The 17974-nt window shown below is 40.5% G+C and overlaps 1 protein-coding gene across 1 annotated transcript in view; it reads left to right on the forward strand.

Annotated features, from left to right (window-relative positions):
* The window catches only part of dgcr8 (DGCR8 microprocessor complex subunit), a 30817-nt gene that overhangs the window by 3808 nt on the left and 9035 nt on the right, over positions 1 to 17974 (forward strand). The window contains exons 3-11 of the mRNA XM_033043853.1: positions 405 to 567; positions 1593 to 1735; positions 3148 to 3493; positions 4307 to 4504; positions 6747 to 6848; positions 9408 to 9506; positions 10827 to 10909; positions 16704 to 16804; positions 17720 to 17826. Coding sequence (XP_032899744.1) covers positions 405 to 567; positions 1593 to 1735; positions 3148 to 3493; positions 4307 to 4504; positions 6747 to 6848; positions 9408 to 9506; positions 10827 to 10909; positions 16704 to 16804; positions 17720 to 17826 — 1342 coding nt within the window. The remainder of the gene's footprint in view (positions 1 to 404; positions 568 to 1592; positions 1736 to 3147; positions 3494 to 4306; positions 4505 to 6746; positions 6849 to 9407; positions 9507 to 10826; positions 10910 to 16703; positions 16805 to 17719; positions 17827 to 17974) is intronic.

A 17974-nucleotide genomic window follows, 5' to 3' on the forward strand; every position in this document is an offset into this window, starting at 1 on the left:
AGCATTTTTCATCAAGATGTTTCACCAAGAGCCTGTTTAAAAAAAATAATCTTAGTTGGAATGGAAGTTCCAGGGTGATGGTTCATGGTATCACCTGAAGCCATTGTACATCGAGGAAGAACTGATTTGGTTCTAAGCAGTTTGAACATAGAAATGGCCAAGCAGGCACAACATTTTAGAGTTAAATATCTCCCTGTCATCAGTGTGCCCCAGAGATCCTGGCCTACCTGGGCCACATTGCGGAATGAAGTGTATTGTGAATTCAGTGTGATTCGCTGCTGCTCGCTGTGGTTCAATTGAATCGAGGAAGTAATCTGAACGCAGCTGAAGTTCTTTTTAAAATGCCCCACTTAGAAATATTCACACTGTTACAGTAGGATGGCCTTTGATACTGTCTCTTGCAGGATGATTTTGATAACGATGTTGATGCCCTCCTGGAGGCGGTGCTGCCTCCTCCCAAAAAGAGGAAGCGGGTTGATGAGGATGTCGCAGGTGAAAGTGACCACCAGACTGATGAAGAAACCAGCGTGCAGCCAATGATGACCAAAATTAAAACCGTGTTAAAAAGTAAGCAAATTATTCCACCAACCTTGCTTTCTCCTATTTCCTTCTGAAAGTGTCGTAGTGCAGTCCCAGCCACTTATCGTATCTTATAATGTTTATCGAAATACAGAAAATAGGTGCAGGAGTAGGCCCTTCGAGCCACCACCGCCATTCAAAATGATCTTGGCTGATCATCCAAAATCAGTACCTCATTCCTGCTTTCTCCCCATATCCCTTGATTCTGTTAGCCCTAAGAGCTATATCTAACTCTCTCTTGAATACATCATGCAATATATAACAGTACAGCACAAGATAGGCACTTCAGCCCACAAGGTCCGTGCCGATATATTTAAGGCAGCATCTCTAAAGGAATAGATGACGTGGGAAGTTGAGGGGAGATTTGATCAGAGTTTATAAATTGATGAGGGGCATAGAGAGGGTAGACCTTTTTCCCCCCAGGGTGGAATTGTCCAACACACTAGAGGGCGTAGCTATAAGCTAAGACGGGGAATAATTTAATGAAAGTGTGCGGGGCAAGATTTTTAAACGCAGATTAGTGGGGGGGTGGGGTCTGGAACATGCTGCTAGTTGGTGGAGGAGACAGATACAATGGTGGCGTTTAAGAGACTTTTGGATAGGCACATGGAATTGCAGGGAATAGAGTGATATGGATCATGTTCAGACAGATAAGATCAGTTCAACTTGGCATCATGTTCGACACAAACATTGTGGACCAAAGGACCCGTTCCTGTGCTGCACTCTTCTATGTTCTATAAGAATCCAAATGATCGTTTCTCACGAGAGGTAAAGAAGGGGAAATATTGGAGGCATGTTGAAATAACTGGAAAACGTTGTTTCCAGTGGCTGATGTAATTTTGTCATGTGTAATTTGAATCCACTCGATGGGGAGTGTACTTTTATGTGGCTGTAGGTGCTAATGATCCGTGTCAATTAGTTTTATTAAATTTTCATCTTTTGGTTTCTGTGTCCTGAAAGAACTAAGATATTTTGAATCGTAGTTGGCGTTATAATAATTTTAATTTCTTTAGATCGTGGGCGTCCACCGACTGAACCCCTTCCTGACGGCTGGATCATGACATTCCATAATTCCGGTATTCCCGTTTACCTGCACAGAGAAACTAGAGTAGTTACCTGGTCACGACCTTATTTTTTAGGAACGGGAAGCATCAGGGTAAGATGAACTAAATAATAATGCTGTACACTATTACACTTATTTTATGTTGTTGAGGTCGGTAACGATTTAAAAACAGTTCCATGAATACATGGAGGTCTTTTTTAGAAATTCATTCTTGGGTTAGTAGCATGAATGACAAAGCCAAAAGTTGTTGCTCATGAAATGGTGATGATGGATGTTCAGTCTCTGCAAACCTGCTGAAGTATTTACTTCATATGCTAAAGTATTCTTGTTTGGGTTAATTCGATAAGTGTTAGTCAGTAGTTCTTGCACCTTGGTAATTTTGATCATAAGTGATCATAATAGATTACAGTCGATCCCTCATTTTGTTCCCCTACAATCACCTAGTTAGAAAAGTAAATAAGATGGCATAAAAGGCTAGCTTGTCACCACATGGGTTTTCGGTTGAATCGTATATTTTTAGCCAGCATTGTTTGACTCAAAGCCATGGGCATTTAAATACTGAAAAATCAGACTGATATGTTAAGTTTCCCAAGTTGTGTTCTAACATTGGTATTATATCAATCTGATGGAGAAGGCGAAGCATTCCTTTTGTGTTTCCCACCCTGCCAATCGTGGGAAAATAAATTGTTCTACAGACTTAAAAGTAATCATTTTGAAGGCAGTGGATCGGTTTGTAAACAACTTGGTTTGTTCTCTTGATATTGCTAGTTATAAAATCATGTATGTGTGCATGCTCTTATCCACTAGAATTATCAATTGAGCAACCAACATATTTTACAGACATTCCTAATACAATTTTTATTTGTTTCTTCAATCCATTATTAGTCCACACTGATGCTAATTTTGATTCCTGATGTTTCTCCTTTTCATTATCTTAAAACTAGCGCGTAATTTGCTTATAGAGATCGTGTGTTACTTCTGTGAGGTTTTCTGTTATAATTTGTGTCGCTTTTGGCCAGAAAATTACACTTTTTTGTATGAACGTATAGTCTGCAGGTTTGGCTCTTAATTCGCTGTTGATCGATGTGCAGTCAGATAGTCTTGAAATGATGAAAAGGGACACCCAAATGCTGGAGTCTCAGTGTTGTCAGCCAGCATCTGTGGAGAACATGGATAGATGATGTTATGGATCAGGACTCGTCTTCAGACTCTGAAGAAGGGTCATGTCCTGAAATGTCACCTATCCATGTTTTCCAGAAATGCTACCTGACCAGCTGAGTTACTCTGGTATTTAGTTTCTGTATTGGTTACATCAGTATCTGGATTTCCTTGCGCCTCCAGAGATGAAACTATGTCCCACCTTTGTGTCTTTTCAGTACTTGAAGCCCTGGCTTTCATGCAACAGCTCTCTCTTCTTCATACCTTGCATTTTGTTGTATTTACCACATGTCTTGTACCATCCTTGCAGATCAGTGTTTTGTAAATTTCTTTCTTGTTTCATATAGAAGCACGATCCTCCCCAGAGCAGCATTCCCTGTCTACACTATTTAAAGATGAGAGACCAAGAGCAAGAGCAGAATATGGCGGCCAGCAATGGTGAGGTAACCAAAGTGACCATGAATGGAGATTTGTCCCCAGACAAAGTTCAGAATGCTGCTGTAGAAATAATTGAGGAAACAGACTGCACTGCCACTGAGCAAAACTCTGTCACTAATTCAGTATCTCTCAGTAACTCAGGGGCAATGAACTCTAAATCCTTGGAAGAACGAGAAGCCTTGGGTGGAATCATTGCAGCAGGAGCCCTGGGGCAGGTGAAGGCTAAAGTAGAAGTATGCAAAGAAGAATCTATTGGTAAGATGATGATCCTTATCTGGAATAGAATGTGGTCTTTCGAGCTGAGTATGTAACTTTTCCTATTCTCTTCTGCTGTGTGTGAGTGAGAGAGAGACCTCCACATATTTAAGAGAATTTGCTGTTGGACATTTCCACATCTTATTTTAGAGACATAAGATAACTCATCAACTTTTTTGTTGCATGCTTTCAATCCCTTTCGTAAGTATTAAATCCACACTAAGCTATCCTATAGGGTCATAACCAAAAATAATGTTTCGTAATATATTAAAGGCTTTTATCTGTCTCATTTTAGTGTTGAAAATTTATTATTTACCATTACCATTACTATGGTACATTACCATTGCTGTACCTGTTGTAATATGCTCTAAGAGTTCCCAATGAATATGAATAATAATGTAATCATGCAACTTACTTTGTGCTTGCAATTTGTGAATATGGCCTTCATGATGGCATAATATTTCTGACAGAACCCTTGTTACTGTCCTCAATCTGATTTTTGTGAATTAAGTCCTCATTTCAAGAGGTGCTGCAAATTCCTGAAGTATTCCACAAATCTCTTTGGATGATTCATCTGGTCATTTGGGTTTTATTGCTGCAGAATAGTATATTTTTCCTCTTCCAAGCAATTTTTAATTAACTCAATTACGGTCTTTGGAAATTGGATGTAGTGGTGTATTTAATGCAGCTTCCCAAATGCACATCTTGTGCCTGGCAGAATAGATAAGTTCACTACTTTCTACTTTTCTCTTTTCCATTTTATTGTCGACACAATTTATTAAAAAACAAAACAAAAATCAACCGAATTTCCAGTCATTGAAGATTTTAAAAAATACTTGGAGAAGCGCTTTGATTTTGAACAAGTCACTGTGAAGAAGTTCAGGACCTGGGCTGAGCGTCGGCAGTTTAACCGGGAGATGAAGCGGAAGCAGGCAGAAGCCGAGCGACCAATTCTGCCGGCTAATCAGAAGCTCATTACTCTCTCTGTTCAGGATGCACCCACAAAGAAAGGTAACAGAAATGTGTATAATTTTCACTTAACTTCTGCTTTGAACTCTAGATTTCTGTAACATTTTCTAAAAAGTACATTTATGTTCTCTGTGAATTCATGCATAAATCAAAGGCTGACTTTTTGTACCCCATGTATCTATAGGCATGTTGATTCTGATCTTGATGTCCAATTTTTGAAGCTGTCAGTTTTACCTCCATGGCCCCTCCCTTCCCTCTTCTCCCCTCCACCACAGACATACAAAGTACACTGTATGATGATGCAAGTACGCACGCACGCACACGCACACGCACACACACACGCACGCTCACATTAAAGATAAACCAAGGGTCTTCAATAAGGTAGATAGTAACTCAGACTACGCTCTGGTTGTTAGTCAGATGGTTCAGCTATAATGCAACTGAACCATCCTACTGAGAGCGGTCCTGAGCTTCTATCTTCCTCATTGACTATCATCGGACTCTTCAAGTGGACTTTATAGGATTTTATCTTGCACTAAACGTGATGCCCTTTATCATGTATCTGTACACAGTGGAGGATGGCTCGATTGTAATCATGTATAGACTTTCCGCTGACTTAGCAAGCAACAATAAGCTTTTCACTGTACTTCGGTACACGTGATAATAAACTGAATGAAGCTTCTCTGTCCCCAATCCAAGCCCCACGAGAGCAGAAAAGATTGTTTTCACAAACTGGATATTTTAAGTCCTCCCATTTTGACTAGGCTCATCTGGTCATGTTGACAGATTAATAGCATGAAGAGTTCAATTTAATATGCTTGTTTTAATATTTATAATGTTTTGCAGTTGGAAATTGTGTAATAGACTGCTGTTGGATTTTTTGTGTATTGAAAAGATGAGTCGTATTAAACTAGGAATGACAACCAACATTTCTCAGTAGCCAGTGCTGTATGAGCATAAAATGTGTTGTTTTAGTTGCAAAGCTCTACTCTTCTGTATTGTGTGCAGGATTACCTGGGCTTGAGGGCATCCCTCTGATTTAATTTCTGCCTATATATGATTCATAAAATGCAAAGTTCCCCAGATATGTGTTATCAGGCATAAACTTGACCATGGTACTCCAGCCCAATACTTTCAAAGGCTCAGTTACACTCTCATTACCCCAGTCATTCCCTCATCTCCCCTTCAGTTACAGTTTAGTTTATTGTCATGTGTAACCACTTACAGTGAAACATTTTTTGTTGCGTGCTATCCAGTCAGCGGAAAGACTACATGATTACAATTGAGCCATTTACAGTTTATGATACATGATAAGAGAATAGCGTTTAGTGCAAGGTAAAGCTGTCATAGTCCTATTGAGAAATTTCTCCTGTTGGATTGGAAATACAAAAGCTTAGAAGCATGTATACTAGATTCACAAACAGCATCCCCCCCCACTGTTACCAGACTATTGAACAGACTTCTCGTGAGTTGAAGGGTGTAGTCCCAATCTCACAATCTACCTCGTTATGTTTAAGAAGGAACTGCAGATGCTGGAAAAATCGAAGGTAGACAAAAATGCTGGAGAAACCCAGCGGGTGAGGCAGCATCTATGCATCTCGACCCGAAACGTCACCTATTCCTTAGGGGTCTCGAGCCGAAACGTCTCCAATTCCTTCGCTCCATAGATGCTGCCTCACTCGCTGAGTTTCTCCAGCATTTTCATCTGCCTCATTATGATCCCTGAATTTTTTATTTATTTTTTCGAATTATGTAACACAAGAATGGCTTCATCTTTGACGTGTACTTTGTCATAACTTGTTTAGTTATTGGTTGGCTTGCAGCTGCACCACAGTATTCATTGCCTTATTGTTGCTTTATTGTCTATTGTCTGGTGCTTCCCTGCAATTCCATTGAACTCCAAATCAAGAAAAGCTGTGATCTAGAATATAAAAGATGCACAGAATGACCTTGCAGGAAATTTGAGTCATAAAATAGACAGATTGTATAATGAATAATGAACCGTAAAATATAAAATGAGTGGTACTGTATATATTGCATTAATCATCATTATTTGGATGACCATTTAATGAAAATTTGATTGAGCAAATATGTGGCATTTATCATCAAGTGTGTGATTTATTTCAGAAAGGATGAATGATTAATTTTGTGGTAGCACTTAATCTGGATATTATATTGTGTTTAATTAAATTTTATGACTTAATATTCCAAACACATCTCACAAGGGCTTAAAACTGCTTCTGACTGAAGTTTTTCATTTAGAATCTTGTCATTTCTTTGTCAGAGTTTGTCATTAATCCAAATGGGAAATCGGAAGTTTGTATACTGCACGAATATATGCAACGGGTCCTAAAAGTTCGCCCTGTTTACAATTTTTTTGAATGTGGTAAGTTACCTTTTGTAAGTATTGCTTTCAAAGAATTATTAAGTGTTCTGCTCCATTTGCCTCTGAAACAACAGCAGGCTTCACTCCAATGCTGTGGTGGGCACACCATTCCCAGGGTTTTTTTTTCTCCCTATTTGAGTCCTAACATGTATGAATGGTTGGACGAACTTGGATTGTTTTGTCTGGAGCATCGGAGACCCGATTCTTTTTAATAAATTAATGAGATGGAGTAGACCAGTCAGAAACATTTTCCCCAGGGTGGAAACGTCAAAGACTAGACATAGCTTTAAGTGAGAGGAGCATAGTTTAAAGGAGATGGCCGGAGGAATGTTTTTTGTTTACACACTGTGTGATGGGTGCCTGGAACGTGCTGCCAGGGCTGGTGGTGGAGGCCAATATGATAGTGGCATTTAAAAGGCTTTTGCATAGCAACATGGATTTGCAGGGAATGGAGGGATATGAGTCACATGCAGGCTGGGGATGTTAGTTTAATTAACATCAGGTTCAGCACGAGCACTGCAGACCAAAGGGACTGTTTCTGTGCTGTACTGTTCCATTTTGTATGTAATTAATGTACAAATGCTGCTGTAATACCAGTGCATAGCATTAAGAGGTGGTTTTCACTGCCTTGGATGTGGACGTCCTTTTGGATGTCCTTATGAGAGGTATTGCCCAACCATTCTGGAACTTGCCCACTTTCTGGGTATCCTCCTGTTGTCCAGTGGGTCCACAGAACTCTGTGTCCGAGTTGAGTCTCCTGGCCTTAGCATCACAGATGACCTCCCCTACGAGTGATCCAGGCACTGACAATATAAGTCGATACACCTACAATGTTGGATTGTTCTGTGTGAATGGGCTCATGAGGATGCCTGCCTTGTGAGAACCTTAGGAGCAGGAGGTCCGATTTAGTGAGTTCTCATGAATAATGTGGGGTGGCCTTATCTCAGTGAGATCAGGGATGTGGTGAATTACCTTGGGCCCTTGAAACATTTTTTTTGTAACTCAACTTGTGAAAGTTTCTTTAAGTCTAAAAAGTTGTTCTTAAAAACAATAACTTTTTTTAATTGAAAAGACCATGTTTTTTTTCTATTTCTATTTTAGAATTCCCTTAAATTCTGCCGATTGTCAGAAGCACCTATTGATCCACTTTGAAAGCCACTGATGTAGAAATTAGCCAATTGGTCTGATGATGCGGGTGTAGATTGCTTATTGCTGCAGCCCAAGGCACTTTTAAATTTACCTTTCCCATAATTTAAAGTAATTACCAATTCATTTTACAGGCGTTTGTTATTGACTATTAAAAGTGCTGACTCCAAATTCCCCCTGCAATTCAGACTGAAATCTCTTGTTGAAAGGATGTCTTTATGTGCAGAGGAGTCACGTAGGGCTTGCTGGGAGTAGCTTATCGTTGCTGAGTTTTCAATAGTAGCTCAGCCAGGGCAACAAGGGGGAATATTGCATTCATAATGGAATATAGAACAGTACAGTGGTGGCATAGTGGCACAGCGATAGAGTTACTGAATTAGTACCAGATACCCCGTTTCTATCCTCACTATGGGTGCTGTCTGTTCGAAGCTTGTACATTCCTGTGACCTCGTGGGTTTTCTCCGGGTGCTCCGGTTTACTTCACACTCCAAAGACGTACAGGTTTGTGGGTTAATTGGCTTCGGTAAAATTGTAAATTGTCCCCAGTGCGTAGGATAGTGCTAGTGTACGGGGTAATCACTTTGCGGCACGGACTCTGTGGATAGAAGGGCACTGTTTCACTGTTTCACTGCACCTCTAAAGTCTAAATTACAGCACTGAAACAAGCCATTTTGCCCACAATGCCTGTGCCGAACATCATGTCAGGATCAACTCTTGTCGTCCGAAATGTAATCCATATCCCCCCCAATCCCTGCAAATCCACGTGCCTATCGCAAGCTCTCTTTAAAGCCACCATTGTATCCGCCTCCACCACTGTCCCTGGCAGCGTGTTCGCCACCTGTGAACGAATGAATGAATAAGTTTATTAGCCAAGTATTCACAAACAAGGAATTTGCCAAGGCTGCGTATATATTTAAAAAATAACTAGCCCCACACATCTTTAAACTTTGCTCCTTTCACCGTAGAGCTATGGACTCTTCTATTTGATACTTGCAATAAAGTTCGCTACTTTGGAAGATCCAGCCAGGATGTTGGTACCTAACAAGTTGGTAAGCTATCAAGCCAACCTCACATGAGCGATAATTGCAACTTTGCCAAAATGAGCATCATCCTGAGAACGTTTTGTGCACATAAAACAACGGTGTATCTGACTTGGGCTGTGTTGAAAATTCTCAACCTCACAACTATGGGCAGTGGCATTTGTGGAATTTAAATAGTACCGTTCACTTAATTGGTTGAGCCTTAAACTATTTGTCTTTTGTTCATCGGCTTGTTTTTTTCCAAATAAAAGTGTACAATTTTACTGCAATCATTAATACAAAATGACTAATTTAAACCTGCCATTTAAAATTATTAAAGATAGTTGGGTTTTTTCCTATATACTTTAACATTTACATCCTGCATTTGATTCAGAAAATCCAAGTGATCCTTTTGGAGCCTCGGTTGTTATCGATGGAGTCACCTATGGTACAGGAACTGCCAGTAGCAAAAAACTTGCAAAGAATAAAGCTGGTAATGATTGTTTATTATAACTTAATTGCTGTTGGCAATAGTGGAGACAGATTCAATTTAGTGTTCAAAAAGAGCTAGATAAAGTCAAGCTCCAATCAGGGTTTGGTGGTTCTCGATTGGTGGGATTTCTGGCCCATTGGAGTTATTAATTCCCCAATGCACTTGAGTTTTTAAGCTGTCATCCAGTATTGCGCTGAATTCTCCAGAAAACTACGATACAATACGATAGAACTTTATTTATCCCAGGAGGGAACTTGGTCTGCCAACAGTCATAAGTCATAACTGTCATAGTTGCAACTGTAATAGGTTGCATCAGGAGAGCACAGGGACTAGGCACCCAGTGGAATCGGATGAGAGTGCGAAACATTCCATGGTGATCTCGGTGCCAAACGTCGGGATTTTCGGATGACAAATTATTGTCACTGTACTATTCCCTGTACTATCTGGAAGGAAAGAATTGGCAGATAACGGGGTGAATGTGGGCAATTAGGACCGGCTAGGTTCCTTTTGCATTCTCACGCTTACCTGAGCCGCACCGGATCCCCAGGTTCCATGCTCCACTGATGATACTTACTGAGTTCACTGGAGAATTCATTATAATACCATGTGGACACAAGGAGCTGCAGATGCTGGTTTACAGATAAGAGACAAAGTGCTGGAGTAACTCAGCCAATCTGGCAGTATTATTTATTAGATTATTGTCATGTGTACTAGGGTGCAGTGAAAAGATTTTTGTGTGCTATCCAATCAAATAAAAGACGATAGATGATTACAATCAAGCCGTCCACAGATATGGAGTGCAAGGTAAAATCCAATGAAGTCCAATTAAAGATAGGTTGAAGGTTCCGATGAGGTAAATGGAAGGTCAGGAATGCATCTCTGGAGAACATTGATGGGTGACAATTTGGGTTGGGACCCTTTTCAGGATCCCAACCTGAAACAGCACATATCCATATTCTCCAGAGATGCTGCCTGACCCGCTGAGTGACTCCCGTACTTTGTGTCTTATTTTTCATTATACCGTTCCTTTGGACAGGCTGAATGGCTTCCTCCCTTGCTGTGAATGTTCTCTGATTTCATCCTTGGAGGATACAAGCTCTTTCCTGAGCATAATTTTATAAATGTATTCAGTGACCTAAATGTGCACCTTCTAATTTGACGCGATCCCCTTCCTGGAATTTAGAAGTATAATTTTGCATGCATTTTTCTTGTCTACAGCTATAGTGTTCTTTCCGTGTTGTTTCTAGAAAGTGAACAGGTTTGAAATCTATTCGCCATAAGGCATCATTTCAACAGTTTGTTCATCTGTTAACTTTGCAGCTCGTGCTACACTGGAAATCCTCATTCCTGACTTTATCAAACAGACCACTGATGAGAAGCCCAAAGACAGTGATGAGCTTGAGGTAAACGCAATGTAGTGCAATTCTATTTCTTGTTTTCCAATGGGACACAAGAGTATTATGTAAGAAATGGGATTAGATAGTGTGGCCCCTTGAGACCAATCTGCCCTTCTGTAGGATTTTGGCTGATCAGTTCCTGGCCTCCACTTTCCTGCTTGGTCCTTGTAACCCTTCATTCCCAATGTGCCCCCTTCTTCAGACAGGCACACTTTGAATCATGTATTGTAATACCACTTATTTTTCTAAATTCCACCGAGTACAGGCTCAATCAATTCCTTTAAAATTCTATCAATGTCAGCCTTCCACTGTTCTCCAGGGGCAGGAATTCAATTTATTCTCCTCTGAGAATAAATTCTCTTTATCACAATCTTAAACCCATGACCTCTTATTCTGAGACTGTGCCTCTCTGTTCTGACAGATTGCCTTTGAATCTTAAGTTTCAATAAGATCACCGCTACATTCCACTGAGTATAGACTCAAACTTTCCTCATAAAACAATCCTTCATCCCGGAAACCAACCTGGTGCACACTCTCCAAACTGCCTCCAATTTAGATATATCTCCCCTGAAATAATCAATGAGGTTATTGCAAGATCTCTGATATACACAATAATTTTCTCCAATAAAGTTTATTATTGCATTTCCGACCATCGAAGACCCATACACTGGTTCTATCCTACACACGAGGGACAATTTACAGAAGCTAATTAACCTACAAACTGACTCGCCTTTCAAATGTGGGAGGAAACCAGAGCACCTGGAGAAACGCACGCGGTCACAGGGAGAAAGTACCAACTCTGTACACACAGCACCCATAGTCAGGAACAAACCCGGATCTCTGGCGCTGTAAGGCAGCAAATCTACCAACGCACCACTGTGCAGCTCTGGCGTGTACTGTCGCCCTTGTCATTTCACTCCTGGGAAAAAGATTCTGACTGTCTACTCTCAAGTCAAGTCAAGTCACATTTATTTATATAGCACATTTAAAAAACAACTCTCGTTGGCCAAAGTGCTTTACATTTGTTATAAGAATAGCACAACAAAACAAGCTACATACATATATACATGTAGCCCTCACTCAGAGGACGTCAGGAAAGGCTTGGGGGTATAGATAAGTCTTTAGTCTTGACTTAAAAGAGTCGATGGAGGGGGCAGTTCTGATGGAGCACAGTGGTGCGTTAGTAGATTGGCTGCCTTACAGCGCCAGAGATCCGGGTTTGTTCCTGACTATGGGTGCTGTCTGTACACAGTTGGTACTTTCTCCCTGTGACCGCGTGCGTTTCTCCAGGTGCTCTGGTTTCCTCCCACATTTGAAAGACGAGTCAGTTTGTAGGTTAATTAGCTTCTGTAAATTGTCCCTCGTGTGTAGGATGGAACCATTGTAGACATGGAGAATTTTTTTGGCTCTTTTCTTGGTCTATCAGCATCTCAGAACCACAAAGCTGAAGTAGAAGCAAGTCATCCTCAATCCTGAGGAACTAAACAGTTACTGACTGAAAATAATAATCACAGTATTATCAATACACACTTAGCAGTGCTTACAACAAAGCCGGTAACATCTGCTGACCTTTATGCATTTATTAATTCATACAAAACCTTCCAGAAGGATTCCAACTCCAGTAATGAGGACCTTGGTGAGTTGCTGAGTTTAGCTGCACAGCTGCTAGAAATCTTTAATTCCACCAGGGACTTCCTGTTATTTCTTAGAATGAAAGATGGTGTTAATATTTTCTGAATTTGTGAAGTTTATCATGTAAAATCCATTTGTCTTCTTGCTCCTTCCCCTCTTATTCTAACCAGTCCATCCATAAGCTGGGATACTGTCACCTCAACCCCCCCCTGCAGGACGTTGGACTGTCTGTGGAACTGGTGCGCTGCAATGCTGAGAACTATATTGTATCTTTCCCTTCACTCTACCTATTATACGAGTTGGGCTTGATTGTATTTCTGTGCAGTATTATCTGATCTGAAAGGATAGCAGCTTGGTACATGTGACAGTAATAAACCAAAACCTAATATAACTTTTGAAATATGAAGTTTGATCCATTAGCAAAAACTCGAGGGAAATAATCTCACTAGCCAAAGGTTTTGAATCTTTGTCATTATTCATTATTCATGGCTTTTGATGATTAATGTTCATGTTTAGAATGAGCACAGGTATAAAGAATATTGGGCCTATATCTCCAGAAGAGTTAAGGCAACAAGTACAGTAAGCCCTGTTTGGCTTTTACATTCTGTTACATCTCTCATAAACTACCTGTACCTATTTTCATCTTTGTTCAATCAAGGATTGATTATGACAGGTGTGGAGAACTGAAAAGGAGAAACAAACAGGAAAATAGAAAGTGCAGGGGAGCTTATGGAATGTGATTAGAAGGATGAAGAGGGTGTAAAGCATGAAAAGCAAGTAAGAAGGAAAATCCCCCCCAAGCATATTCAAGGCAAGATGGTAACCAGGGAAAGAGCGGGGCCTGTTGGGGATCAAAAAAGCTCTGTGCGAGTGTGTGTGTGTATGTATGTGTAGGAAGGAACTGCAGATGCTGGTTTAAACATAAACAGATAGACACAAAATACTGGAGTAACTCAGCGGGACAGGCAGCATCTCTGGAGAGAATGCGGTGCGAATGCGTGCATGTGTATAGTTTATTGTCAAGTCATGTGTACCGAGGTACAGTGAAAAGCTCAGAGAAAGACAATACATGATTACAATCGACCTACTCACAGCTTACCGATGCATGATAAAGGGGATAGCGTTTAGTGCAAGATAAAGCCAGTAAAGCCCGATCACAGGTAGTCTGAGGGTCTCCAATCAGGTAGACAGTAGTTCAGGGCTGCTCTCTAGTTGTGTGGTGGCAAAGAAGGTAGTTGGGGTCTTAAATGACCACTTCTCATCTGCATTCACTGTCGTGAAGGGCACTGCAGTTCAAGAATGTAAGGGGGGGGAGGCTGTGGATTTCTGGTCCACAATACAATTGAAAAGGATGAGGTCATCCTGTCGTAAGGTGGTGCAGCAAAGCCCTCTGAGCTTGGTGAGAAGCTTCCCATGGCGGTCTGAGACACAAAGGATTGTAAAGCCTGCTTCAGGTTTAGTGATATTTAATTGAAAATAACTTTAAAAAATGTGATTCTTTGAGCTCCGTCTCCTGCAACCTCACAAATCTCCATCTTTAAACCTCCACCTGGGAGGTACGGTGGCGCAGCGGTAGAGTTGCTGCCTTTCAACGCTTGCAGCACAGGAGACCCGAGTTCGATTCCGACTACGGGTGCTGTCTGTATGGAGTTTGCACATTCTCCCCGTGACCGTGTGGGTTTTCTCCGAGATCTTCGGTTTCCTCCCACACTCCAGATGTACAGGTTTGAAGGTTGATTGGCTTGGTATAAGTTTAAATTGTCCCCAGTGCGTGCAGGAATAGTGTTTGTGTGGGGGAATCGCTGGTCGGTGCGGACTCGATGGGCCGAATGCCCTGGTTCTGCGCTGTAACTCTAAACTAAACTAAATATCAGCTTGTGCCCTTTGGTGTTCTTGCTTAAGCCAAATAATCTTGGCTTTGTCTGCAAACGTGTCTGTTGCGTTTCTTCCCTGGAAACGTTCCTTTTTTTCCCTCCTGACTCTTCTGTCAATACTCTGCATTCACCAAATGTCATGGACATATCTACTAAGCCTTTAAAATAAATGGAGGCAGTAGTCTGCCCTTTTCTCCTTCAGTTTTTTTTAATCCAAAATAGCTCTCCCCTTGAATTAACAATGGGTGAAGTAAGTGTGTGTGTGGGAATTCATCTTGTCATCCACATTTAATTTTAAAATATGTGGGTGTGATTAATGTGCATCTGTCTGGTGAGCATTGTATCATTTGTGTGTGCCATTGCTTCATATCAAGGTGCATTACTATTGATAATTTAGCCTTTTCATTTAAATGCTGTCATACAATGGTTTGGAAACAAAAACGTTTAAATCTCCAAGTATTATTATGAATTACTTTTCTTAAATACTGTCTTATTTGATTATGTTTGTTACCAGTAAGGAGGAGTGTATTTAGATATAATTTTGCTTGAATATTTATATGTCATGGTCTTTTGAACATGGTCAATTTAACATGGTCACTTATGAATTATATCTTTGTCATCCTCCTATTTGTGAATTGTTGCCTGCTGGATATTAGCATTCATGTGCTTGGGCAGCCCCTGAACGCTTCACCCTAGAAGTCGATCTATCTGAACGTGAGTGGGTTTGATGACTGCCTTTCCCCTGACACCATCTATAAATACTCACTTCCCAGCGAAGGTCATGAAATAGCTGTTGAGCATAAACATGGCAGATTCTCCCTTCCCTTTTGTCCTCCGACATTGGAATGTCGAGAATGAACCCGTTTTGATTGCTCAAATCCCCAGTCATGTGTTTAATTGTCGTGTGTACCGACAGCAGAACAATTCAGCAGCATAGCCGGCCTGTAAACACAATACATATGGATAATCAATAAATTAATAACCATAAAACTGATGCAAAGAAATCCATACTCAGTGCAGAGAAGTTCATAGTTGAGGATAGTGTAATGTTACTTTTTTGCATATCTTTCATTCATTTGTTCTATGTCACTACATCATCGTCTATAACTCTTGTTTCCCTTTTCTAAGACTTTCAGTCTGAAGAAGGGTCTCAGCCCAAAATGTCACCCATTCCTTCTCTCCAGAGATCCTGCCTGTCCCGCTGAGTTACTCCAGCTTTTTATGTCTAAGCCAGAGCTGAGCCTTGGCTGATTGACTCAGTGTACAGAATGTTATTGGCAAATCCATCTTTTTACCTTGGTATGCAGCAGATGATGTGACTAAGATGATGAGCTGGACTCTCGCTGACAAAGCTGCACACCTTGTGAGAGTTAGTTTCTTTATCTGCCATTTACAACCCTCAACCTTTTGTCAAAGAGTCAAACAGCACAGAAACAGACCCTTTGGGTCAATTCGACCATGAGGTCCCATCTGCTTGCTTTTGGCACATCCCTTCAAACCTTTCCTATCCTTGCATCTGTTCAAGTGTTTTTTGAATGCTGGTGTGTTTTAATATCTGCCTCATTTACCTCATTTGGCAGCTTGTTCCATATTCCCACCATTCTCGAAGTGAATAGTTACCCCTCAGGTTCGTTGTAAATATTGCATCTCTCACTTAAACATGTCCTCTTGTTTTGAATTCCCCTACCCTGGGTAAAAGTCTCTGCATTCACACTATCTATTCCCCTCATAATTTTATGAGATCACCCCTCAGCCTCCTGCGCTAAAAGGAATAGCCTGCCCAACCTATCCCTACAGCTCAGGTACAGGTAACACCCTTGTATATCTTCTCCACACTCTTTCCTCCTGAATGACATTTTTCCTGCAGTAGCGTGACCGAAACTGAACACAACCCTCCAAATGTGGCCTCACCACCAAATTGTACAATGGTACTTTTTTTTTTACACTGTTCACTTTTTTTTAATCTCCCCTCTCAGTTTTGGAAAAATCCCTTTGATCTGTTTTTTTTGTTCTCTTGATGCAGTTTCTCAGTGCCATCTGGCGGCAGTACTTATTGATGCACCATAAATTAACAATTGTACTTTTTTTCTCTTTTCTTCTTCTGTTATGTACTATGTTTACATATCGTGTTGTGCTGCAGCAAGTAAGAAATTCATTGTCCTATCCTGGGACACATGACAGTAAAACACTCTTGACTCTTGGTATTCACTGATCTTTAAAGTAGAGCTCAAAATGAACGCTGAATAGTGTGGCTCTGCTTGTGGAATAGTAATGTGGATTTCATTGTATTGTAGTACTTCAACCACATCAGTATTGAGGATTCAAGGGTGTATGAACTGACCAATAAAGCTGGACTGTTGTCACCATATCAAATTCTCCATGAGTGCCTTAAGAGGTAAGCCAGAAAATTGTAGTTTCCTCCATCTGGTCATCAGTCTGACATTTGCCTTTATCTCTCTGGCCTCCTGGTCCTCCACAACTTCCATGTCTGATTTTTATTTCAAATTATAAGAAACAAGTTGAGTTCAATATATTTTTGACACAAAGTGCTGGAGTAACTCAGTGGGTCAGGCAGCATCCCTGGAGGACATTGATGGACCCTTCTGATGAAGAGACCGACACAAAGTGTCACTTCTCCACGCTCACCAGGGATGCTGCCTGACTCCATCTTATTCCTTCATTTTGTGTATTTTCTAGTAAACGCACATCTGCACTCAGAGGGTGAATCTGGAATTTATGTGGAGACCAAGTCAACAGATATTTTCAAGGCAGGGATTGACAGATTCTTGATTAGTAAGGTTGTAGAAGGATATGGGGAGAAGGCAGGAGAATGGGGTTGAGAGAGAAAGATAGATCAGCCATGATTGAATGGCGGAGTAGACTTGATGGGCCGAGTAGCCTCATTCTATTCCTTGAACTGATGAGGTGCACAGCCATACAATGTCACATTTGGCATTTACCGTATGATGAAGCTGATAATATGCCTATGTAAAACATTTCTGTATTAAATCCCTAAATAAATCTTTAGGTCCCTATATAAAGGGAGCATTAAATGTAAATATGTTTATGAATGGGGAACTCCAGTGAAAAAGCTGTTATTTCTAATGGAGAATGAACAATACATTTGTTGGCATTATGTATTACTGGATTGATGGACCAGCTGAATAAATTCACTCTTTGCAGGACCATTGTGCGTCTAGAATTCATGTTTATACATGACAAGAGTCTCGAATGTTTACTTTGTATGAATTTACTAGAATCAGTTTTGACTCAATGCCTTAGTACAGGTTAAATAGATTTTCCTTTACAGAAATCATGGAATGGGTGACACAACCATCAAGTTTGAGGTAATTCCAGGTAAAAACCAGAAGAGCGAATATGTCATGACCTGTGGAAAACACACAGTGAAAGGCTGGTGTAAGTATGGAAATGATTATAGTGTTGCTTTGTGTTATGCCCAGTATTCTTTAATAGTTATAACAGACTGTTAAATTATTTTATTTAATTTTGATTATGAAAATACTTATTAAATGCTTGCTAATATATGGTGCCCAAGTCTTTATTA

This window comes from Amblyraja radiata, chromosome 25 (assembly GCF_010909765.2).
Source record: "Amblyraja radiata isolate CabotCenter1 chromosome 25, sAmbRad1.1.pri, whole genome shotgun sequence".
NCBI lineage: Eukaryota > Metazoa > Chordata > Chondrichthyes > Rajiformes > Rajidae > Amblyraja > Amblyraja radiata.